Here is a 26,586-nt window from a genome sequence, read left to right as displayed (position 1 = left end):
CTTTTCTGCTCATGGACAGAAGCTATTTAATAGGCAGTGCTTCCACCATCCCACTGGCCATAATGTGCCAGATTCCCAGCTTTCATTTTAAAAAGCAAGCCATGTAGAATCTGAGATATGAAGCAAATTTTGCCCATTTGTCTTGTGATAACTAACCTGCTCTCACCTTTCAGTGTTTTTAGCCAATGGATGAAGTCATAGCAATTATGGCATTTAGGGAAGCCAAACAAGACAAAAAGAGGACTATAGCAGTCTTGCTTTTTCTAAGTAAGGCCTGTAACTGCTGAGGAACACAAATAACATCTTAATAAATTAGATGAAATACTCACCATAACTAGTGGCAAGTTCATCTTGCAGAATGGCATTGTTGTTACCACACAGTCCATGAGTTCTGCCCAAGTAGTCAGGAGCCATCTTAATATAAACAGCAGAGGTACCATCCCAAGCCAGAGAGAATGCATACTGGTGTCTAACAATGACATAACCAGCTAATGCTTGGATGTACAAGTTCCCTATGGTATATGGTAATTGTATCCTGGGAAGCCAAACAAATACCATGATAAACAAACAAACTCATTGTCATCCTTTATACCCATTATATATCAAACAGGCAGGAACGCGGGTGGCACTGTGGTCTAAACCACTGAGCCTCGTGGGGTTGCCTATTGGAAGGTCAGCGATTCAAATCCCCGCAATGGGGTGAGCTCCAGTTGCTCTGTCCCAGCTTCTGCCAACCTAGCAGTTCAAAAGCACACCAGTGCAAGTAGATAAATAGGTACTGCTGTGGCACGAAGGTAAACAGTATTTCCATGCACTCTGGCTTCTGTCAGGGTGTTCAGTAGCGCTGGAAGCAGTTTAGTCACGCTGACCACATGAATAGGATGAGTGCCGCACCCCATAGTCACATTTGACTGGGCTTATCCATCCAGGGTCTTTTACCTTTACCTTCACCTTTACCTTTCCTATCAAACAGGCACCTTATCTATGGTCTTTTCAGTGCCTGCTAAAGATGTTCCTCTTTCAACAGACCTCTTGAATACCCAGTTGGCATTGATATTGGGTCAGAATTGATTTTATGTATGTGCTGTTTTAAAATGTTTGTGTGTTTGTTTGTTTGTTTGTTTGTTTGTTTTGTGTGTGTGTGTGTAATTGTTTGCATTTATGCAGTTTTTTTAACCGTTTAATATTTTAATTATATTGCAGATTTTTTTGGACGCCTCATGGGGAAATAAATAAATAATCTCTTTCCAATTATAGTAATTACTGCATTCCGCTATCAATCAATGATGCTATTTTTGTTTCCAATCACTTATATCACTCTTAGATTATGCCCCCATTTCTGAAGAAATGTACACACACTATTTTTTTATGACTTAGGGTTACAAATAATAAACTTAAAATGACTTGCCAACTGAATTACTGTATTATTAATATGAACATTACTGAGTTTGTTTCACCCACAAACATGACTACTTTGTAGGAATGAAGATAGCATATAGTTACGAATCAATTAAGGGGACTACATCTCTGCATATCAAAAGAACATGGCAAATAAAAACACCACAGATCATGAGAGTATACATTGAATTTACCCAATCCCTTTGTAGGTGACCTCACTACTTAATCTGATTTCCCCGTCTCCAGAAAAGTATAGGCTAATTGATCGTTTACAGGAATATGGAGAAGACTTGCAATCTGGATCATTATGGACCTGCCAAAAATGGGAGAAATAAGTATTTTAGCAACAACTATATTTTTGGCATTTTGCATACTGCTTTAGGAATGTGGCCCCAAAATGACTTTGAAATTGCAGCCTCTGTGAGCATCTCTTATATATTCCTTTAAATACAGTAGCATTCCATATCTCATATTTATTCACTTCAAGATAAACTGGAGAACCATATTCAGCCTCCTGGTCACCACTGGAGGAAAGGTAGAATATAAATCCATTCAGTCAAAGGCTATATTACCTCCAGTGTCAGAGTCAGTACAAGAGGAGCCATGATACATCAAATAAAAGGCCCCAGTCCAGTATCTTTTTCTCACAGTGGACAACCAGATGCTGATGGGAAGCCAGCAACCAGAATAGGAGTGCAACAATCCTCTTCTCACTTGTGCTCCCCAGCATCAGGTTCTCAGATACTGCCTCTGACACTGGAAGCAGTACACAGCCGTCATGCCTAGTAGCCATTGACAGTTTTATCCCATTTTCATTTGGCTAATCAACCCCCTTTTAAAGCTATCCTAGTTAGTGACCATCACTACATCTTGTGGGACTTGACTGCATGTGTGAAGGAGTACTCCTTTTGAATACCAGCATTTTCATGCCTCTGAATACCAATTACTGGGGAACACAAGCAGGATAGTGCTATTGTGCTCATATCCTGGCTGTCAGCATCCTAAAGGCTTGGCCACTGCCAGAACAAAATGCTCATCTAGAAAGGACTGTGGTCTCATCCAACAGAGCTCTTCTCAATCAAATAAAACAGAAACTGACCCAGATTTTTGTGCACCATCAAACAGTATAATTTGATGGCACAAACAAAAGCAGAAAGCATTTGGAAAACTGGAAACTTGGAATATCTTGGCATAGTGAGATTATTCATCCACATTCTTTATAGCCTCAGACTATGGATAATGCATGGATCTTACAACAACCAAAGAGTGCACATGTGCTTTTTAGTTATTCCCCTACTGCAGGCCCTCCCAAACCACTCCAATAGCTTTGGGAAACCCACCATGACATTTCATGAGACATAGACTGCTACCGATAAGAAAGATCAGCATTCTTCACCCCTCATGTACACAGAAGCACTTTACTTGTGATCTTAGGGGAAAGTAGCATACACTATGCATGTCTACTCAGCAGCAAGTCCTGTTGAATTCAATGGGCCTTGCTCCCATTTGTGTGTATGATTACAGCCATGGTAAGTTGTAGTTCCCTCCCTCCTATATTACTTGAGCCACATTCATTCATTTTTATTGCATTTATATCCACCTTTTTCTTCAAGGGGCACAAGGTGGCGCACATGGCTTTCCCCCTCCTCATTTAATCCCCTCAACAACCCTATGAAGTAGGTTAGGTTGAGAGGCAGTGACTGGCCCAAGATCACCCATTCAATTTCATGGCCAAGTGGAGATTTGAACACTGGCCTCCAAGATCCTAGTCTGATACTTTGACCAGTACACCATACTGGCTCTCTATTGGAGGAAGGCCTCCAGGATAGCCTGAGTCTTGGCACTGACCATAACAACTTCTTCCAAGCCCTCCAGGCTCTCCTCAACTCCTTTCAGTTGCCAATGAGCTAGGCTAGGCAGCAGTAGGTATAGTTGTCACTCACAATCTTGATCAGCTCTGGGAAATGATACCCATATCCTCCATAGCACCATGCATGCTGAAGGGTTGCTTGCAAGTCAAACCGTACAAGCAGCCCAACCCACTGGAACTATCAGTTCAAGAACTAGCAGGAAGCAACAGAATCAAACAATTCTCACAGTGGGGTTTTTTTAATACTACTACTAATAATAATAATAATAATGATAATAATGCATGAAATGCTCATATTTATTGCAAATCAGATTTATTTTAAATGATTTGGAATGAACTTTACACTGTCATTTCTCACTTGTATAGAGAAGCTCTGTTCGTCCAATTCATTCTGCCTTAAGAGAGTGTATGTAGATTTTCCAGAGAAAAAGTAGTAGAGCCCATCAAAGGTTTCATAATGGTATTGTCCCCATGTTCGGCAAATGTGGTCTCGTTCTGCACCTGTGTTGTATACTATGGCAGAAAAATGAAAAGAGATGCGGGGAAATCAATTTTTGAAACAGGATCTCTCACTAATGCCTACTCCTCTTCTGGGGGTGAGCTCCCAAAAAGGAGGAATGTATAAATATTTATTTATTTAGCAAAACATATACTTAATTTTAAAAAGCAGTGTACATAAAACAATTATTGATAATACACAGGTGTGTTAATACACATAATAATATACATAAGCAGGGTTATTTTGTAATACAGTCATACCTCGGGTTACAGATGCTTCGTGTTGCACGATTTTGGGTTGCGCACCGCACCGAACCCGGAAGTACCGGAACAGGTTACTTCCGGGTTTTGGCGCTTGCACATCTGCAGAAGCACTAAATCATGCTTTGTGCATGCGCAGAAATGCCAAATCGCGACCCGCTCGTGCACAGATGCGGCGCTGCAGGTTGAGGACGCTGCAGGTTGCGAACATGCTTCCTGCACAGATCATGTTCGCCACCCAAGCATCCACTGTATCTTATTGCATTCATATCATTGTGATTAACTGCCTTGATCATCATTTGGAGGAAAGGTGGGACACAAATTATCAATTAAAATCAATAAACAAAACATGTAGTAGTTCAATTACTATATCTATCACCTCTTCAAAAAGGCCCAAGAATACAATTGAGCCTTCTTCTGAAAAGAAGTTTGCCAGTAAAGCTATAAGTGTGGGTCTTATGTCATGCTAGACACAATATGTAACATGCAAACTACTTTCTACTCACTTTTCTGACATCTTGATCCAGTTGCATTATATCGACTACAGTCACACAGTTGCCAATGCACGCACTCACCTCCATTAAAGCATGTGAATGAATCTAATTAAGACAGAATGCATAATCCTTTATTTGCAAGTCATATACATGTTAAGGGGTAATTATATGGACACATGAAAGTAGATAATAGCAACACATGTTTCAGATAATGGACTGCAAGGGTTTTCTCAGAAAACAATTGTTTGCATCTCATTTGTGGACTGAAAATCACACATCTCTTAACTGAGAAAAATGTTTTTGTTACCAACATGTGATAGAGTGTTGGCTACTGCTAAGCATTTATAAATCGTCCTACTTATAGGTACATCATACATTACAGATGTTAGTGGGTACCTCCCTGCAATTAGTGGGTACCATGTAGACCTGCAATTTCCCCTAACATATGGGAGCCAAACCATAGACTTTGTTTGGACTCAGAGCTATTACTACTTGTTGCAGTTTTTTGCATGGGATGGGCTGCATCCAAAGTTTCCCTTCCAGATAAAAGGCTCCTAATCCAAGGGCAATGACACCTCAAAAATAGATGGGTATCATTCTCACATGTTAAAGGAACACCATAGACACATATACCTGCTCCTTCTGCAGCATGTAATGATTCCCATCCTCTAGGCAAAGAAACATTCCATCTTCTATAAAATGCACAGTATTAAATAGCAGAAGTAACAGGATCCAAAGATTCCCTTCCACTCATGGAAGGAGTCTAATATTCACAGAAGGACCCCTTTCATTCACAGAAGGAACCTGTTGATCCAGCCCAGTATCTGTAATAGTTTGCAAAAATAATCTTTCCCCCCCCCTCCCAATATTTAGTTTATAAAATAAATTAACTATTTAAGCATACACATTGACATTTACAAGTGATCTAATATCACTGGAAAACTTCTGAATCATATTTCTACATACCACATAAATAATGTGTGACAAATAACAATCAATTACAAACTATTTTTTAACAAAATCACCAGTAATACTTTCATAAGGAATATGAAGATGTAGACTCAGTGTAATAAGAGTTAAATTTAATAAGCTCTAGGCTCATATTCTGTGTTGTTGAGAAGGATCAGCTCCCATTAATTTAGGATCCTGAAAAATACTGTAAGCCAATGCTTAAATACCAGGTAAATAGCTTTTGACATTGCCAGATAAGCCAGAAATAATAATATTCATTGTATTCATCCTGTAATCCATCATTAACCAGCTGGCAAGAGAGCTGCAGACAGACTTTGAAAATGGCAATTGAAAAGCCAATTAAATTTCAAAGGCAATTTTCCATCTGATGTCCTGTTCTAGGTTCATTTTATTAATATTTTCATTACCAATTTTGCCCCAGTGCCTGCTTCTACATTTGCCCAGTTTGTGATGCCAGCACTGGAGAATTTTAATAGAAATGCTATTAATGGAGCTAGTGATCCATAGAATTCCTCCTGCTAGAAGACCTTATAAATTTCCCTCTTATATCTGGGGCTTTCACACATGACATGTTCCACTCTCTGGCTCCATTTACTCTTCTGGATTCTTGTCTTTTACTTTGTCTTGCCCTTTGCCTCTGGCTATACAAAGTTTATTATTTCTATGGAACAGAAGAACTAAATTCTTCCCTTCCACTATTTTGGAACTAACCATTATCCTACATCAGTAGGTTATTAAGTGTGTGAATATAAATGAAGGTGAACCTCCCCATAAAGCAAATGTATTTTCATTCCTTTTCCTCCTTGGAGGAGCTTCCACACGTCCCATACAAATCACTTGGCATAGTGAAAAATTCCAACCTAGTCAATTTCATGTCTAAGGGAAGTTTGTCATAAATTCTTCTTTTACAACATATGGGGTGGTATTCAACTAGGAGTTACTCAGAGTAAAGCCAATGAAATTAATGAACATGACTATGTGAGATCTATTGCTTTCAATGGGTCAACCCTGAGTGAAGGAGGTGTGAATACCACTCACAGATTTTGTTGTATTTCCTAATGTATTCTAGACACAGCTATCACCTCTCCCTTACTTCCCCTTTCACGCTACTTTATCAAACTTTGTTTAGATACTTCATCCAGACTATATATACTCTAAAACTGCAAACATTTTAATACTTAGCAAGCAGGCATCTTGTTTGCATGTACATAGTCAATAATGAGAAGTGTGAAGTGGGGACACATGTTACTGTGGTCAGTGATTTTTAAAAATAACCATAATCACATCATCATTATATTATTATTATTATTATTATTATTATTATTATTATTATTATTATTATTATTATTATATACCCCACCCATCCATCTGGGTTTCCCCAGCCACTCTGGATGGCTCCCAACAGATTTAAAACAGAACAAAGAGGGAGCTTACTGGATGATTCACAAATTGTGTTGTGAAATTTTCTTTGCCTGGAAGATACTGTAGTAGATGAAGAGTTATAAACTGATGTTCCAAATTCCTGTACAGAAAGGATAAAAAAATTAATCTAAAAAAGCATGGCACTGTGAAGGGCTTATAACTCTTTAGAAACATAGTTTTAAAAGATGTTGTAACACATGCTCATGTTTGCCATCAAGCTTTAAATCAAATTTCAAAAAAGGATTCAAGTTTAAAGCATAAGATAACCCATAATACATCTGCGGCTAAGGCCATGTAGTTACCAAAAGGAATCTTTTTATCATGTAGATATTCCTTTTGCAGACACAAGGTTGTGACTCTATAGTCTGTTATCTCTATGGTTTGCAGTTGTCTCCCAAGTGTCAATCATAGCTGTAACTTCACTCATCGGCTAAGAGCATCGAAAGAGAAACGAGATGCATTTCTCACAAAATGTTTGGATAAAATAGTGCCTGCACATTTTCTCTCAAATGAAGGAATCTGTAAGGTCTATGCTAAATAACTTTCAGGAGGAGGAACTAATCATGCAAATAGGCATTGGGTGGCAAAGCCATCTGGATAAAACCCAACCAACTGGGCAATATGGCAACCCTACCATCAGCCCAGCTGGGCAGAAACAGCAACAGTATTCTTCTTCCTTCTTCCCCAGATGGCTGAGAAGGCCACTATAGCTGAGTACCAAAACGTGTACCAAGCCTCCATCTGCCCACCATTTTAGTTTAAATCATTTCCACAACAGGACAAGAGCAGCAGCAAGTTCAGCCAATTAGTTCTAGCTTTGGGGGCTCACAGCCAATAAGGCCCTGAAGCAATAAGAAGTTGGACCAAGTCCCCTGGCCCACCTTCTCACTGCTGTACTGCCCTCACCACCCCCGAGTGGTGGCTGATAGGGTGAGCTTGCACTCACTCTTTATCTAGGGTGAAAATTTCAGAGATTAAGCCAGACACCACGTTGTTCTGCTTCCTAGCACACCTACATGTTGCTGCTAGGGCTCTGACTGCACAGGGCACTGGACTTGAGGTCCATAATGTGGCTCTAATGACACCAGCAATATTCAACAGTACACACATTTTCAGTATCATCAGCTCACAACCTTCAAGTGATGAGGCCAACAATCTCAAATAACATGGACTTTAAAAAATATTAGCCCATCTACACCCTTTTAGAATGTTTTTATCTGCTAAACCCGTTCTGATTTCATGCTGCTATTTGTTTTATGTAAATGTTTATTTTGCAACGGTTTTAAACTAAACTGCACAAGGCAAGTAGTAAATGCATTGGAAGACCAGGGTATAAGTTTTACAAATATATGTATAAATAAATATTCCATGCAGTTGTTTGCAGAAAGACTAATAACCAAATGCCTTGCCTCAACTTTACCTTTAATCCCCTCTCCCTACTTCCAAGGAGATGGATCTGACGCAAAGCAAATGAACTACAATCTAGGACCCAGTTGGCAAAACCCGACTTGAAATGCTGGAGCCACCAGGGGAAGGGAGCAAATAGTATTGCAATAAGTGCTGTGAATATTTACTTGTTTATTTAAAATATTTATATCCATCTCTCCTCAGTGAAACCCAATAAACTAAGTCAAAACATCAACATAACAATTTAACCAACAGCAAAATTAAATGCAATAAACCAGTCAGAAAACATTAAAACAGCAAGGGGGGGACAAAGTAACAACCATCAATGTAACTTAACCACATGGGGATGGGGAAAGACCCAATGACCCATGTTGTGTCCAATTCCTATCCGTTGCTTTGGTCTAATTGGTTAAGAACTGCTCAGTGATGTTGTACTATGGATTGAATGCAATGAGTTCCCTTTATTTCCCCCCTTCCATGATTGCGTATGTGCTCATAAACAAAAGCTGAATAGGGTCATTCCTCATCCCTTTTCCCTGATGAGTCTTGAACTCCTGTTTCTTGCTTTCTATTCCCATGCTATATGCAGTGAACCATGGGAGGTTGCTGCTGTCAGTGTGCCTCTATGGCAGGCACCCCCAACCTGCAGCCCTCCAGATGTTTTGGCTTACAACTCCCATGATCCCTAGCTAACAGGACCAGTGGTCAGGGATGATGGGAGTTGTAGTCCAAAACATCTGGAGGGCTGAAGGTTGGGGATGCCTGCTCTATGGCCTCTCCCCTTGGCTGCTTGGCAAGAATCTTTCTGTCCTGGGATATGTCTTGAATTCTTGTCCCAAAAAGGATGCATGTGCTCTCTGTGGGTACTATGTTGTGTGCCCTTCCTTTTTCAGTCTGTGTGTTGCACTCCAAAACAATAGCACCTGCCTGAAGGGATATCTGAAGACTTGCAATGGAGGATCATTGCTGGCTGAGGCACTAGAGCTGATGGAGTGAGGGCACTTTAGCACTGCGGAGTGTGTTTGATGCAGAGAAGCAGACTGGGGTGTGTCCCCAATGATCTGAGTTCACTGACACATTCTGTGTCTGAGTCACATGTGGGTGTTGTCACTGGCTCAACTCAGCTGGTGAGCATCAGCAGTTTTTCAATGGGTGCTAATGAACTGTCTGCCATTTCCCCATAGTTTTGAGATCATCCACTCTTGGTCTACCCTCCTCTCCTGAGTTTAACTACGTCAGTTCCATTAATATGGTCTTAAATTACCCAAACTGATGATGTTCCCATTTCAGTTACATCTGCCAAATATTTATTTTCAAGTTAGAATTGTTTGGAGTAAGGGATTAAGGATCAACAGCTTGAAAAGCGGCAACTGAATGGTTGTTATCATTCCTTGGATGCTTTTCATAAAAGCAAATTTTTGGCCTTATCAGCAGTTGATTTAATTATTGTGATTGTGCAGAATATTTTTCTCTCTGCAAAACCTCTCCAGAAACAAAAAGTGGAGAAAAACAAGATCAAGAAACAGACTCATATTGAGGAGCCTAATTAAGCTGTACAAAGTGACTAACTTCTTTCCCCATTCAGAAAATAAGAACCAGAAAGAAGAATGAAGGGAAAATATACTTTAAAAGACATGGCAGTTGATATAGTTCTGGTGTATAATTTAATTATAAAGAAATTAAATTACAAATGAAATAATTACAAATGGTTTGACAGCCCAAAGCAAAATCATTACAAATTTTTACTTAAAAAAAGAAGATAAAAAGTAACTTTGTACTGTACTAAATAAAACCTAATTATAGACATGCATCCTTTTCTACTTGGTGTGTTTTATTATTGGCTCAATAAATTGTAGAACTGCATCCTATTCCTTAGCAATTGTAACAACTTTATTGCTTTTAAAAATATTTTTTCTTTCATTTATTTTTCTATAACATTTGTCATTATTAAACTTCAAAATCTTTTTTGAAAAAATGAAGAACAAAATATTGATTTTATAGCACTCAGACAGAAGACTGAACATTACAAAAAGTAAGCAGTTCATAAGCACTAGACTTTGACAGAACTAAGAACAACTTGCATTTAACAATATCAAATCCCTAAGAATTATTAATAGGAATCAGGCTTAAATGTTGAATAAGCTTGTTTTTGTCAACAAAAATAAACATTAATTTAAATGAAAGTATTTAATTTAAATTACAATACATCTTATCAGCAACATAATGTGTTAATGTAATAATTGTTTCTGATAATTTAGCCTCGTGATTTGTTTTGGTTTTGTTTCAGCTTATTTTACCTACAGAAATAAAACAATATTATCCCTGTCTATTATAATAACTTTCATAATCCTTTCATAAAGGTAATGTTATAAAATAAGCATTTTTCTTTACAAATCCAAGCATATCATTTATTCATTCCAATGTTTTCATGGATTTCTGCCAAGATAGAATTCAAAGAAAAACAACTATTAGAATGCATTTGGAAATTTGAGTGGGGTTTCCCCTCTACTTCTAGAGTTGGATAGCTGAAGTTCCTCTACTAAATAAAAATGGGCAAGTTTCTATATACGTTTTTACGTACTAACAGGTCACTTTCAGTGACCAAAGTAGCAAATCTCAGCTTTACTGACTCATATTACAACCATAGTCAAGAATCCATCAGCCGGAGTCATTAATATCAAAAGCTCATCAAACCGTTTCAATACCCTTCTTCAATTATAATATGTATAGCGAGGGAACATTCTACTTAAAGCCAAGAGTATAATTGTCTGACTATTCTTGCATGTTATTTCAGTAAAAGAACCAAGGCAAAACACTCTCAGAGCAAACACAGCTATTGCTGAAAGCAAACCCTTTCATTAAAGCTGTTTGCAAACCAAGTCATTTTCTCAATACTGCTAGAAAATGGAAGGAAATAAGGAAATGTATTCCGTTCAGCAGCTGGACAACACAGTGCCAAATGGCTGAAAGAAAACATTCACAGTGACTGGAACACCCATCCCCATCCCCTACCCCACACACTATAATTTGTTGGATGCATGGTTGAGCCATCCTGTGAACGTCTCCTCCCAGCACTCCAACCTTTTGAACACAGAAAAAAACCAGCTCCCATCAGGTGAGTGGGTGCCCTTGCCTTACCAGCTCTCCCAGGGCACTAGGATCTCCTTTCCGAAGTACTGCACTGCTGCCGTTCCTAGGCGGAAAAAGAACAAGGCTGGGTTTGTTTAGCAGAGGTAATCTGCACCTTTCTTACTCATGCAGAACTCAGGGAAGCTGCACCTCTTCTCAGACTGAGGGCCCCAGGTTGAACTGCGAGTTTCCTTTGGAGCGAATATCAGGCAAAGTGGGCTTAAGGGGTTTGACTCTTGGTTTTTCCGAAAGGGTGTGTTTCTACTCTGTCTCTGGTTGCTTTGATTAGCTCCTGAACAACAAATACACACCAGCTCCTCTCTTATATGCAAGTCTCCTTTCCTTAATTACTCCCCTCCACCTTGAAATGAAAGCCACAAATCCTTAATTTCTCCTCAGATAAATTAATCCATCCCTCGTGAGTCTGTAAAACATTAAGAATCAACAGGTTGCAAATTGTGAGCACTTAGTACATTTTAAATTGTATCAATAAAAATGCTGGTGTGAATATAGCCATGAAGAGTTATTCCCCATTCTCTGTGGCCTCATATGTACTTCCAGCAACTAAACTCATTTCTTACTCAGTAAGGGAAATAAACAGTGTAATCCAGAAGCATTTCATGCAGAAATGCTTCCATTTATTTATGTTTATGCCCATTTAACTATATCTCCATAATTCTTCTGCAGGCAAGGGGAACTAGAGGAAAGAATTCCATAACCTGCCTAAGATATTTGACACAGGAATATAAGAAAATCTGCTCCCCCAGGTGATTAACTGAAGAGGCAACCAAGCTCTGTGCCAGAAGCACAATTAAATTTCATATATTACCAGATTCTGATTACAATTATGAGTCTTGTGTCACCTTAAAGACGTTTTTATTTTATTTTTTTGTAGCATTGCATGTTCTTTTAACTAGGGACTGCTTCATTAAATGATCGAGCGGCTTTAGCCCATGAAATCTTAGACCGCAATAAATCTGTTAGTTTCTAAAGGTAACAACATCACTCTTTGTTACTTTTGCTGCAGGGAACTAACAAAGATCTGCCTCTGGAGGCAGATTTTGATTCTCCCACCGCTCACTCTCACACCTTGTCAGAACGCACAGCACATTTCAGCAAAGCTTTCCCAGTTTAAACCACCTCAGCCCAAACACCTCCAGGTCTTGTAATGGTCGCCCAGAGCCCCTGGCCCTTTAAGAGTCAAATCAAAGCCCAGGCGGGGCAGACCCCCCCCCCCAGGTGCAGCTTTTCCCATCACCCTGAGGTGACCAAAGCACTGGTGGAATTTTCCTCTCGTTCTATTAAAGACAATGGCGTAGCGTGGGTTGTCAGCACCCGGGGTAAGGCAAGTAATTTGCGCCCCCTAACCCGTGGATTTGCGCCCCCTAACCCTAACCCCCAGATGTTGTGCCCGGTGCGGCCGGCCCCCGCACCCCCCACGCTACGCCACTGATTAAAGAGACAGGAACCGTCCCGAGTCTGAAGTTGAGATGCCAGTTAAGGTAAGCTTCCCTGACGAGCGCCCCGCTTTTCTGCCTGCTTTGGAGCTGGGAAGGTACGGAACGGCGAGCCCGCTTTCCCAAGCTCGCTCCGGGCCGCGCGCAGGGAGAAGGGCAAGTGGGCCACGCCGCGCGCCCCTCACGCCCCTTACTTACCTCGCCTGGCCGGGGGCCGCGCTCCTCGGAGACAGCTGCGCAGCCACGCTCCACGCGAACAGCGCTGCAAAAGAGGAGGCGAGCTGAGAGGAGGCTGGGAAGGCGCGAGGCTGCCCAGAGTGCCCTTGGCGCCCACAAACCAACGCGGCGCCTGGAGCCCCTTCCCGGCGCCTAGGTAATAGTAATAAGAATAATACTGATAATAATCCCCTCCCCCACCCACACGTTTGAAAGGAACCGACGACGACGACACCTCCCGCCTCACAGTAACCGCGCGCTTTCCGACACTCACCCTGAGGCACCCAGACGTACACCAGCATCCCTTTCGCGCGCCTGAAGCGCGGCTCCATCGGGACGCAGCGAGCGACGAGCTCTCTGAGGTGGCCGCGGGAGGCGAGGCTGAGGGAAGGCGAGCGCTCCCCTTACCCGCCGCGCCTGGTGGCCAGCATCTCCGCGCCCCGCCGCTGGGCAAGTGTGGACGGCAAGGGGTGGACCCGCACCGGCCGGCTCGCTTCGCCTTGTTCTCGTTCCAAACGCCGCCGCTCGGCGCTGGGGGGACGCCTCCCCTCACTGATTAGCATAATGTCGGCCCCTCAGGAGGAGGCGCCGTTCCCCTGCCCCTTCCATAGGGAGCGCAGCTCAGGCCTCCAGGAAGAAATGGGAGCGAGGCGACGACCCGCGCTGGGAAGCTCGGCTGGGGACTCGGAAATGCCCTCGCTCGGGTTGATTCGCCCGTGGCGCGCTCAGAAAGAGGAGGCCACACAACACCCCGTTGGGCGCGTGTGAATCTAGGGAGGGGATACAGGCACGCACCTTTTTGGCTAATCCTGCAGACTCTTTATTCTGAGACCTACTCAAAGGAAATATGCATTGGATGACAGCCTATAAAGATGCTTTGTTGATGGATCTTGCTTCACATATATATAGTTTTACAATTTAGGATATTCATGTAAACAACCTTAAACACCAACAACTTTCCTTCTCTTTCCATGATTCATTCTGCATAACATAAATCCCTGCATATTTTACATGAACTAAACCAGTCAGTATTCCATTATTACATCCCTCAAAACTTATTTACACTGCTGCCAACGTTTTCAAGTGTACACAGTTCCCCCCATATATTCAATAAACATTTTCCAGTCTTCTTTTAACATACGTTCTTCTAAAAATTATTTACAAAAACAAAAACATATGTTCTTCTTGTTCTCTTATTCTATTTTTAGGTCCACAAGCTACACATATTCCATCAGTTGCCATTCGTCTTGAGTTGGGACCTTGCTTGTTTTCCATTTTGGGCTAGCAAGACACAGGCCACAGTAGTACATACATAAATTACCTTTATGTATTAAAAAAAACCATTAAAAAGTGTATTTATGTTGATGCATCTTACGTCTGAGTATGATCAAGCTGCTCAGTGGACCTCAGAGCCTCTCTTGTGTTATTTATTTTATTTTTTTATTGAATTTATATACCGCCCTATACCCAGAGGTCTCAGGGCAATTCACATGTGCTACGTGTAAATGCAGAGGGCAGTGGTATTGCAGAATGGGAACAAAGGAGTCGTGGGAGCCTGTAAATGTGATACAAATCTATTCCATACATAAAATAGGCAACTTAAAATGGTTATAACCTAAAATATATATAGCCACAAAGGCCAATGACCATTTCTCCATATGCAACACACATTGGCAAACTGGATACATGTAAATTTGTTGGTTTAATTAGGTTGTAATGACATGCACAGTGTGCATGAAACATATCTCTCATAGCTAGATGCATTTTAACTAAAAAGTGTTTGTGGCAAATGGAGAATTCCAAGCACCAGCCTGAGCATGAGCCAAGATGGCATAGTCCTGTTTAAGGTGTGCCACGATAACAGATTTCCTTCCCATATTTTCAAAATGAAATATGCAAGCCTTAATCTACAGACTTTGTAAATGTCAGTTTGGATAGCCCCTGATACAGCTCATTTTTATCACAAAGTATAATCATTAAATATTTCTGTGTTTTTTGCTTCCTCACATTATTTAAATGAAGGTACTCCTTTTATTTCTAGCTTTTTGCCATTCTGTGTGTGCACTTTCTCCTCTTTCATTCCTTTGTAGTATTATCTTCTTCCCTTCCTCCCTGCCTCCTCCCTCTGCCATCTGCCATACTTTCTCTCACCCCTGTCTCCCTTCCTTCATCCTTCAGCTATCTCATAACAGAAGCTTTAAAAGCTTCCATTGCCAGGTGAGAAATTGTCTCAGATGAAAAGAGTCCCTTTTCTGACTGCTTTAGGAAGTCTGTTAACAGCAAGTAATTAAAAAGATCTCATTCCCGTCTTTGTAATTAGTCCCCAAGTATTGTATTTCCAGCTGTAACAAGTGATTCATTTCAGTAGGAATGATGAAACCACAATGACGTCTTCACCAAAACTCGGTCCTTCTGTAAGCACAAAATGAAAAAAGGGTGCCTTCTAATTTCCTCCCTCTGTTTATTTCAGCACCCTGAAACATTTAGCTTCTTATGCTGCATTTGCACCATAACAGAAACATAGCAGATACACAGCAGAACTCCTGATTTTCAAACCTGGGTGACCAAATTCTCACCAACAGTTGACATTTACATGCCTATTGAGTTAGCATCTAACCTGTCAGAGTGAATGCAGAGGGAAGACAAATGCCAATACATTTAGAGCAGCTAGCAGGCACTGTGTGGATTGCACTTTCCCAGCAACAATATGTCATGGATTGACAACTAGGAAAAATCTATTTTCCTGCAACCAGGTTTCTGTCTGGAGAGTAGAGACTTGCATTTTCCTTCAACTGATCTTCTAGCTGAGAAATTTCATATGGAGATGCTGCTTGTCTGAGACAAGAACACAGATTATTTCACTTCCTTGCACAATAATGAAAACATCAGGGGAGGGGGAGAATAGGCAAGATCTATACAAATAAATCAAATCTGCACACTGAGATCTGCTTTTGTGCACAAATTGCCTCTTGCTGGGCAAGGTTATTTGTGTTCCTGAAGTACAGGGAAATATATTACCGTGGCAGACTATGACAATTACTCCAAGTCTGTCTTCAGATTTAAATACCAGTACCATTCTTCTGCTATTACAGTGGTACCTCGGGTTACATATGCTTCAGGTTACAGACTCCACTAACCCAGAAATAGTACCTCGGGTTAAGAACTTTGCTTCAGGATGAGAACAGAAATCGTGCTCCAGCGGTGCAGCAGCAGCAGGAGGCCCCATCAGCTAAAGTGGTGCTTCAGGTTAAGAACAGACCTCTGGAATGAATTAAGTACTTAACCCGAGGTACCATTGTATATTGTACTTTAATAGCACCCCATATAGGACTACTTGGTACAATTAATAAGCTGCTAATTTACACACATACACACACACACACACACACACACACATCAAAATACAATATATGACTTTTCCTTAAAGGGAATATTTCCAAACTTAATATTTTGCAGGAATCACTCATGCAAGTAATGAATAAAACTAAAATATAAAGCTTGCTTCTCCTAACTTAGACGGGGGAAACCTAGACTAGAAAACACCCACAAATATAAGCTTCAAGTGACAGCAGAACTTCCACAAATAAACATTCACTTCCATGTAAACTTGCTTTGATGGCCTCTGTTTTCAAATGTACCCAATTTTCTGGCTTTTCTTGTTATCAGTGTGTCTCAGAGATTATATATAGCAAAGTTAACTTTCTGAATGGCCTGGAAGTATGTTATCTATTTGGGTATACACTGATTGCACCACATTTCTAAGTATAAATTCAGAGAACTGTCCATTTATTCCTTCTATCTGATTCCTCCTTCTTAACCAATTCCTGGTACACAAACAGACCTCTTTTCTTATTCCATTACTGTTAAGCTTACTCAGGAGTCTTGGGTGAGGTACTTTGTCAAAAGCATTTTTTAAAGTTCAAGTACACTATGGCAACCAGATCACTTTTATCTATTTGCTTGTTCATAGGACTTGCCCTTGCCAAAGCCATGCTGGATCTGCAGTAGCAAGGCTTACTCTTCTATATGCTGGTTTATTTTATCTTTTAACAATACTGTCTACCAGTTTTTTCAGAATAGATATTAAGCTAACAGGCTTGAAATGTCCACGGTTTCCCCTAAATCCTTAAAAAACAAATTTTGTTACACTTGCTATTTTCCAGTCCTCGGGTATGGAAGCTGATCTGAGGGACAAGTTACATATTTTTGTTAGAAAATCAGCAATTGCACTTTTGAGTCACTGTGGTGGATGCCACCCAAAACCTGTGATTTGTCACTTTCTATTTTGTCTGTTAGGTTTAGAACTTCATATCTCATGACCACTATCCACCTCAGTTCCTCAGACAGTCTTCCTGCAATTTGCAAAACTTAGTTCAAGCACTGGGATCTGCCCTACATCCTATGCCTACTTCCTCTTCCTGCAAACCTACCAGCCTTCAACACAAGGCGAGTTGCATCCCATTCCCAACACTTCCAATAAGTAACTGGTCTTCTCCTTCATTTTCTCCCCTTCCAACCTTGGCATTATACTTAGAGAGGGAAAGTCAACGTTGTGATACTACAACCTGCTTTCCAGATGGTATTATTTCCCCTCTCCTCCCTCCATGTACTGTTCTGGGGGTTCTCCTAATTCCCCCAATATGATTTGGAGGGCACAGGGGCACCAGGTGAGAGAGGGAAAAGCCCATTGCACTAGTGGGACTGACTATGCTGGCTTCTGCTCACACAGGTGTTTAGCTGAATTGTCCAGAAACATTACTTTTGCGTTTATTAGGTACCTCTCTGCAGGATTTTTAAAAATGTCTGGATTTCCAAGACATCACAAAGTACTTTTTGTTTTTGCTTTAGCTCATATCACCTTCTACAGATGACAAGTATAAAAACCTTGCAAGGATATTTTAATTTAGATTGTACTTAAAAATAAAAACAAATCAAGGATAATTGGACTAAATATTTTGAGTTCTTTGCAGGTTTTTGTCTTATTTGTATTTGCTTTTCTCATAGCTTTCACCATGAGGTGGTTTCATTTCACTTGACAAGGCTCCGAGGGAATCACCTCAGTCTGAATAAGGAAACAGAATTGGCATCACAACCTGGAAGGATTTAGAATAATTTCTAATGGCAGCATGTTATTCACTTTCTTGGTTTGAAAGTACAGCAGTACCATTGTCACAGTTTCTGTGCATGGAATGAAGCTAGTGAATGCTACAGACTGTGCCTATGACCTAGACGGAAAGAATGAAGAATGGAAAGTGTAGGAGAAGGTGGAGTTATGGAATGCACCTGCTACATAGACTTTTCCTGGATGGGCTGGAAGAGGAGAAGGAAAAGGAAGGTTCTGTAGCTTGATGGGAACCTTTGGGAGTGAGGGGGGTGTTCAAAACTGTGGCTGATTCATTTTCAGGTGAAATAACTTGAAAAACTGTTTCTATGCAAGATCATTCTGCTACTGACAAAGTTGCAAAGTTGAGAATGGCAAGATTGTGTTCAAACCATAATCCTCTACAAAATGTATTACATCTGCCTGCATTCAGAGGGTCTATAACGAAGTGAAATTTTGACCATCTTGGACCCAAAGAGTCCACTTGTGTGCTCTGGGGTAAGAATTTCCCCTTCCAGCTGCAGTTCCTGATGTGGATCTTTGGGATCCTACCCTAAGTTGCAGCACAGAACGCTTATAAGGGAGACTTCCAAGTGCCCAAAGTCATGAGACACTGTGTGTGAAAGTTAAGCAATAGTGCAATCCTATCCAAAAGAAAGTCCTATTGATATCATTGGAACTTACTGCCAGATAAATAGGCTTACCGCCTTGAAGTCTCATTTCACTGGAAGAATTAATTAGCAGTTGCGCAACTCTCTTCCATCGAAATCAATGGGACTGTAAAAAGTCTTTCATTGTGCGTAATTTCACCTGGACGAACCCTAGTGTAGTATATAGCAGAAAGATAAGATTTGCGAGAAATAATATGCAGTGGAAGCTGATCTGAGTTGTCCCCCTTTCACTGAAATTAGGGAGGCTGCAGGAGATCAAGAAAATGTCGAGGCAGCGCGAGGCGACCTGGTAAGCGCCTTCCTTGCCAATAACATTCTTCCTCCGACAACCCGTCTGCTTGCGCAGGCCGGCCCTTCCCGCAGGACTGCGCTGCGCCCTCTAGCGCTCGGCCGGAGTCCTGCGTCCTAACCTGCGCCCAGGACCAGGAGGAAACGGCATCGGCTGGGTGCGCGCACCGACGAAGGTTCCCCAAGCGAAGGTCGCTCTCCCCATTGCCATGGAGCGGAAGGTGGCCAGGGAATTCAGGCACAAGGTAAGAGAGGGGCGCTCGGCCCACCGCCTGCCCTACGATCCCTGCGGCGTCCTCGGGCTTCCTCGCTAACCTCACTTTCCGCCTCGTAAGCGAGAGAAGCTGCTGGCGCTGCCAGCGAAGGGAGCGTGGGCATTGCGCTGGGACTATGGACTCTCGGTGTCAATTAACTCGGAGCTGGCGGAGGGGGGAGCAGGGGGGAGGGGAAGGGAGGCTGGCATGCTTCCTTCAGCAGAAGAAAGTTTCTTTTTCCCCAGTGGACCCGAGATGTGTGGCGGATTAGGGTAAGATTCCTCTGGGCAGGAAGGAGCAGAGCCCACCCTTGCCATGGGCTGCTCGCAATGTGCGCGCCCAGCAAACCTGCTTCTCTCGCCATCCATCTTTCTTCTACCGACCCAGACCTGCCTTTCCCTGCGCCTCTCAAAGCAGGCGAGCGGAAGGCAATGGAAAGTTCAAGGAGCTGACCTTGCCGTTTCTTAACTTTCTGGGCAGTCTTTACAACAATAATCAACATCACTACATATATAGAGATATATACATATATGGGTGCATCATCATTTTAGAAAGTCTCACAGAGCAATTTCTCAGGAAAGAAATACCCTCCAAAAACAGTTTTTGCCGTCTCCTCCTCCTCCTCTCTCTTTGGTCTTTCTTTGTCAATGACCAAGACACTTGGCAAGGCTAGGTGTATTGCATAATAGCTCTTTTGTTCTTACCCTTTAAAAAAAAAAGTGAAAGCAAGTAGCTGCCAGACAGCAATGAAAAAATTCTTGACCTAAAAGTAGGTGAACACTTGTTCTTGAAACAGAATTTGACCACATTGAGAAAACAAAGAAACAAAAAAAGATTCATGTGCGATTTGGCAGGCAAAATGATATGAAAATGGTCTTTGGCAGTTTCGGTGAAGTGGGAGGCTGTAATTCATTCACACTGTAAGAGCGTTTTTAGGCATCATACTGGAAATATATTGGGCTGTGTCTAACTAACTTTGTTGGACCCGTTGAAATGAATGAATCAAAATTAGTCATGGTCATTAATTTTAATGAGTCTATTGTAAGTAAAAGTTAGCTGAATACAAACCATTGGTGGGGGGAGAAAATGAAACTCCAGTTTTGTTGAGAATGCCCTTAACGTCTATGCAATTTATGTTTGTATGCACTCTTCTTAGGGATTTTCCATAGAACGAACACACCAAATAATTGTAATTATTGTTTTTATATTTGCAACCTGCTCTTCAGCCAAGAGGTCCTGTGGGCAGTACACAACATTGTATTAAAATACAGCATATCAACATAAAAGCCATTACAATGAAATAAAACCAATAACAGACAATGCAGCAGTCCAGGAAGGGCCAGATGTTATTAATCAACTCTCTTCTCCGCTGAAGCTACCTGAGCCTCAGGTGACAGTAATGGCTCTAGGAGCCTTCAGAGGCAATGCAGCTCCATCCTCAACAGGCTGCCTCCTCAACTCTTGGACCCACAATCAGTACCAACCATATTTTATACCTGTGCATATTTCTAGTAAACAAATAATCATGAAGAGCATCCAGCTATCCCCACTAACATTGATCTTCCCCCCTTTTCTGCCTGTACCAAACTCGCCATCTAGGATGATTTAGTCTCATTTTTAAGTTCCACCCAGTTTCATTTTAAAATTGCATTTGTACAGCTTAACTTCGAGTTATGTGTCTTATTGGGCTCTGCCTTTGCCTTTTTTTGCAACCAGCTCATAAACACATTTCTCTAGAAACAAGCCTGTAATAATTACCTGGGAATAAACCAATGGGAATTACTTATGAGTAGACACATATGAGATTTCACTGCCAGTTACCATTTACTTCAGTAGCGTTATTTCTAGATAAGCATATTCAAGACTGCTTTTTACATTAGCAGAAAGAAAACCTCTCTCCTCTTTTGTCTTTCATGGCTAAGAACTACTGGTAAGTTATCTAACAAAATGTTAGGCTTAATTTGCTTCCCACTATTATAAATAGGGAAGCACCATCGTGAAATTGAATGGTGAGGTGAGGTTAAAATATTTTTGGCAGCTTTTAATAAAGGATCTCTGCTTCTGTAACTATGACTGTTATTCATATCTGTTAACTATAAGGGTTGGACTGGGTTGCAGCAGACATATTGCTCTCCTGTGTACCTAACATAATATTTATGGTCTTGTACCTTGTACTTGTGGCCTTTTATGATGATAATATTCATAAATCATCCTGAGACCAATCAGAGACTCTCACCACAGTTCCAATACCTCTGTACTATAAGCCATCCCAGCCTCCGAGACATACAAAGTGGATCATGTTAATTTCAGCCAGATAACTAATGGCCCATTTAATGCAACTGAACAACAGTGCGATCCTAACTCATGTTCTGTGCCGCTGGAAGGAATTAGCAGATGGGACTCTTCCCTGGCAGAGGAGCTCCACTGCTGTGGAGGCTCCTTCTGCACCCAGCAAGGAAGGAAATTGTTTCCAGTGGTTCTTCTGTCAGGGATAGCCTGAAGAAAAGCCCAAATGGGTTGCCAATCCTTGGAAGCTGGTGCAGCGGACCTGAGTGAAGACTTGCTCAGTCTGGTCCACTGCCAAGGCTCCCCCCCTCCCCCCTCCCCCCTCCATGGCCAATTTGAATTGAATAGTTGGTGGGCACTCCCATCATTCCCCGCAGTCGACCTTGGCCAAAACCAATGGCCAGGGCTCTTTCCACCCTACCCCAAGGAGCTCTGCCGGACTGCAACTGTAACCCAGCCCTGATTCTGGGTAAGCATCCTTTATTGTGTCCGGACACATACGCTTGGATCCTAACTTTCATTTTATGAACAGAACAGAGTTCACATTTTATGGAAGGATAATTTCTTACTTCTTCCTTCCCTCTGCATCCGGGAGATACTTAGGAATGATGTGGGATATAGTACGGGATGTTAAAGATTGGGGGGGGGGTAGAAATGCCCACACCCACATGAATAGAGGAGAAACTTACAACCCAAGCCATAGACTTCAAAATCTAGTCATCATTATTTATGTTCTTATTTTATGTGCTCTGCTGCTGCTGGAAAGGCCAAGTGATGCCATATTGAACATTGTTGCACAATTTATGTCCCTTCTACAAGTAATGCTCAATTTACTGTTGCATATTAAAAGTCAGTAAATAACTTATACATATCCTGCTCATATATTTATGGGTGTTTTGGCTTTCCCATTTGTACATCATTCTATTTAGAATACATAGTTCAGTGATCACATGAATCCTAACTGCTTGTTCATTAGAGATTTGGGTGGGGGGAGGGGGCAGGAAAAACAAGCAATGACGAAGAAAATGGTTTGACAGTGTTCATGGAGGGTGTGTCTGCACTGTAGATTATTTTCCTTTTGTATTGTCAGATGTTCATTTGCATTGCTGCAGCAGTTTTGTATGGGGCTTACATGGTTCTTCCTTAGACCTTATTAGGAGCATCTAGGGCACAGGGCAGCTGCAAGCATTTGATTATATTCAATCAATGCAGGTGTGTTAGGAGGGTGGCTGCACCCACAGGACCCTCCTCCTTGTGCCATAGCCCTATCAAAAACTCATTGTCATAGGCAGCAACTTTAAGAAAAACACATTTACACAGGGAGTTCCAGCCATGGAGCTTCACCATTATATTTTGTGTTTTCAGTCTAAAAGACAGCTGTGGTCACTATAAACAGCTGTCAACAGTAAGTCCTATCCCATGTTTCAATGCCCCTGCACAGCAGTGCTTGGGGTCAGGATCCAGCTAGAGGCTGAAACCCATTGACTCCATGACTACAACTTAATACAGTTCAAAGGATGCAAGGGATATAATTTCCATGAACACCTGTTTCAGCCCAGCACCTGTGCTTCAGTGCCGCACCTATTCCTTCAATTGAAGTGCAACCGCACCTGGGTAGCACACCTAATTCCCAGATGTACAGTGTACAACTCTGTACACTGCCTCCATCTTGTCAGGATTCAGCTTCAGTGTATTGGTCTTCATCCAGCTCTTTACTGTATCCAGGCATCAATCCAGCACACACATAGCCTCAGATGACAGAGAAAACTAGAACTGGCATTAACATACTGATGACACTTCACTCAAAATCCTCTGATGACCTCACTCTACAGCTTTGTATAGATGTTAAAAAAGATGAGGGACAATATACAACTTTGTGGGACTCTAGAGCACAAGTGCCATGGAGCCAACCAGAAATCTCCCAATGCAGCTTTCTGAAATTGACTCTGAAGGTAAAAGAGGAGCCACCATGTCACTGTGCTGCCACTTCCCATCTGACAGAGTTGCTCCAGCAGGATCCCATGGTCAGTATCACCAAAAGTCACAGAGAGATCAAGGAGAATCAACAGTATCACATTCCACTTGTCTCTCTCCTGGCAAATGTCATCTATTACGGCAACCAAGGCTTCCTCTATGCCAAACCCAGAACTAAACCTGGATTGAAATTCCTTCAGTAAATATGCTGGGGATTGCATTACATGGCTGAATCATGCCCCATTATTTTTCTCAAATGTTACTTTGCATGTTGCTTATGTAGGCTAAGCAATCTTCATTCTCTTTAGCTCTAAGGAATGAACCAATAGTACAGGATATGGACTGTATGCCATAGTTTCCAGCTTCATTCCCCAACATCTCCAATTAGAAGAGTTATAAAGAGCAGGGTTGGGAGAGCCTGACACTTTGGAAACAAATCCTCAAAGTTAAAGAACATACTAGAAAATACAGTTGGCATCCGTCTGTCTCAGGAGACAAGGGAGGCATGTGCCTTTGGAGTTGAAAGTATGCTCAAGGTATCTAATTTGAGACAATATGCTTTGAATAAATTAACCCAATAAATGGAATTATTGGTCTTTACTTCTGAAGAGCATTGGATGTATTGCAACTTCTAATATGTTTCTCCATTTCAAGCAGGCTTTGTCTCTTGTTTTGTTTTGTTTTGTTTGTTGGCTTCTAGTCCCCTTGGGGTGTTGCCCTTTCCATTTCCTACTTGAGACCTGGGAGATCCTCTGCACCATCACAATAGATGACACTCGCAAAAATGGACTGATATACTGAGTCAGACCATATGTTCCTATGTTCTTCTGAGAACTGCCTTTGTAGCAACTCCATACCTCTTAGGAAAATGAGCACAGACGTGATTGACTTTCACCGATGTGAAAGCCACAGGCAGTGGTGGTCCTTTCTGATTACCAAAAGTAACTTCTTCTCCCATGGTATACGTGGGCGCTGTGCTTTTATTTATTTTTGAACAGTTAGCAAAATTAAAGTCTTGAAACCTGACACCAGTTTAAGTGAACATGTTGTGACAGACAGTGAAGAAAGAATAACTCTAGCAGCGAGCTCTCCTCTGTCAAGATATCAGAGCTGCAAGGAGCAATCTAGTTTGCTGCACAGCGTCATGAGAAGGATGCTGACATTTCTAGTTTAAAACCATTGAACTCGGTATCTAGATGGTTTTGGTAGAATTGTTTCTGGTTGCTCAGTCATGTGCTACATTAGTGAATGGCCTAAAAGGTTTCTGAAGATATTTATTCAGCAATTTAGTCATTATCAGGTAAGAGAATCAATATGCTACTTTGTGGTATGAAATGACTAGATTTTGGCACGATAATAAATTCCACCGGTGTAGTTTTTATTTCACATTCTTAAAAAATATTGCTGCCTTTGCAAGAAGCCTCCTGTAAGCAGAAAGAAATATATTTAATTATTATATTTTGGTTAATGAGTTGGGGTGTATTCAGCTGTCACAGTGGTCAGAGTATTACAATAAAATTATCATTTTTACAGGTTGACCTGCTGATTGATAGTGAAGCAGAGAAAGATTATCTCTATGATGTGTTGCGGATGTACCATGAGTAAGTTATTCCTTCATATTGATTTCACACTTCTGGCAGTTTGGCATTTGGTAGGAAGAAAGTTATATCAGTAGAAATGTTTGCTCATCTTTAACCTATAAAAAAAATAGGCAGAGGAACTATTTAAGACTTCCTTTTAGCTTCTGCACACAACTAAGGAATAAGTAAGACTTTTTATAATGTTCCTGAATTATTCCCAAAGTCTTATTCCAAACTGTTGAAATAAAGGAACGTTTGATAAAATGTATTTCTGAAACAATTGTCATTAGGAACTAAAGGCCATCTGCACATTTGAAAATGCTAATAATATGATCCAGTTCTTAACTTTGCTTGATTCTGGCATTTTAGCCTTTGGTATTCTAGTCACATTTGAACAACTACAGTGCAACCCTATTTGCTCCCAGGTAAACTTGTATAGGATTGCATCCTTTGTTATTTTAACACAGAGATCACCAGCAATTTCTAACATTTTGGTCCTATACGCTTGTGTTTTTCTAAATACAATACTGTAAAACAATACTGTACAAACAAGATACAAATATAGTTTCTGATATAATTCCATTTCCACTGTATACTATTTTCACCCAGCGTCTCATCTGTACACTGTACTTTCACCTGGTCCATATTGTTGTTGTTGGAGGAGATGAGAGTATTTTTCCATTCTTCATAGGTGAATGATTCTGGCCATTATCGTTTCTGGGCATAACTTAATTAATAGCATCATAATGGAATGAAATGTAGACTTTTCAAGTTTCCATGTGCTCTTTGTGTTAAAGCAGAGTTTTGTGTAGCCTTGGCTACAAACCCGGTTTGGTTTCAGTTCGGGCTGTCTAATTGCTTCACCATTCATAAAGCATTGCCTGCAGCTCGTGACATCAGGAAGAATTCAGCGTAGTTAATTATTTAAAACTTCACTGGAGTTGTAAACCTAACAGATACCTCGAGCATTTATATTTCCCGCCCCATCACCCCCAAAGCTGGGAAATGTTGCTTACACTTAAATAAATTGTACAATATTGTTACAAAGGTATATGACTTTTTATGGTCCTTAGATTTCAAAGAAATACCCTAAATCCATTTTGCTAGATGAATATTTCATTTCCACATGTGCCCCTCCAGAAACTAACACTGAGCACCTGTAAGTGTGTTTGTGTATATTATTCCCCTGTTACCCTTGCCTCTGTCGTCTTTCCACTTCTGTAAAAATTTACAGTATAAGCTCATTGGGGCTTTTGTTTATGTTATTCTGTAAAGATATATAGTTTTATTATTTGTGTCAGGAATGGA

At 41.1% G+C, this 26,586-nt stretch overlaps 2 protein-coding genes across 8 annotated transcripts in view; one reads left to right on the top strand and one right to left on the bottom strand.

The window, feature by feature from the left end:
* OTOG (otogelin) overlaps window positions 1–13,484 on the bottom strand; it is a 97,458-nt gene extending 83,974 nt beyond the window's left edge. The window contains exons 1-8 of the mRNA XM_083495985.1: window positions 13,399–13,484; window positions 13,107–13,170; window positions 11,461–11,515; window positions 6,928–7,015; window positions 4,534–4,626; window positions 3,627–3,781; window positions 1,593–1,711; window positions 330–535 (exon numbers count right to left, since the gene is read on the bottom strand). Coding sequence (XP_083352111.1) covers window positions 330–535; window positions 1,593–1,711; window positions 3,627–3,781; window positions 4,534–4,626; window positions 6,928–7,015; window positions 11,461–11,515; window positions 13,107–13,170; window positions 13,399–13,456 — 838 coding nt within the window. The 5' untranslated portion in view covers window positions 13,457–13,484. The remainder of the gene's footprint in view (window positions 1–329; window positions 536–1,592; window positions 1,712–3,626; window positions 3,782–4,533; window positions 4,627–6,927; window positions 7,016–11,460; window positions 11,516–13,106; window positions 13,171–13,398) is intronic.
* USH1C (USH1 protein network component harmonin) overlaps window positions 1–26,586 on the top strand; it is a 99,341-nt gene that overhangs the window by 32,631 nt on the left and 40,124 nt on the right. For 3 of the 7 annotated variants that reach the window (XR_014519811.1, XR_014519813.1, XR_014519814.1), the window contains exons 1-2: window positions 17,421–17,570; window positions 25,232–25,299. Coding sequence is in view for 3 of the 7 variants with exons in the window: in XM_083478345.1 (XP_083334471.1) it covers window positions 17,526–17,570; window positions 25,232–25,299 (113 nt within the window). In the remaining 4 variants the exon portion in view is untranslated. Of the gene's footprint in view, window positions 1–17,420; window positions 17,571–19,147; window positions 19,430–25,231; window positions 25,300–26,586 lie in introns of those variants that run through there. The other 4 variants (XR_014519812.1, XM_083478346.1, XM_083478345.1 and 1 more) reach the window with 3 other exon arrangements.

This window comes from Podarcis liolepis, assembly GCF_965112155.1.
Source record: "Podarcis liolepis genome assembly, chromosome: 1".
Taxonomy (NCBI): Eukaryota; Metazoa; Chordata; class Lepidosauria; order Squamata; family Lacertidae; genus Podarcis; species Podarcis liolepis.
Note: the sequence above shows the minus strand (reverse complement) of the source record. Positions and strands in the feature narration are given on the sequence as shown.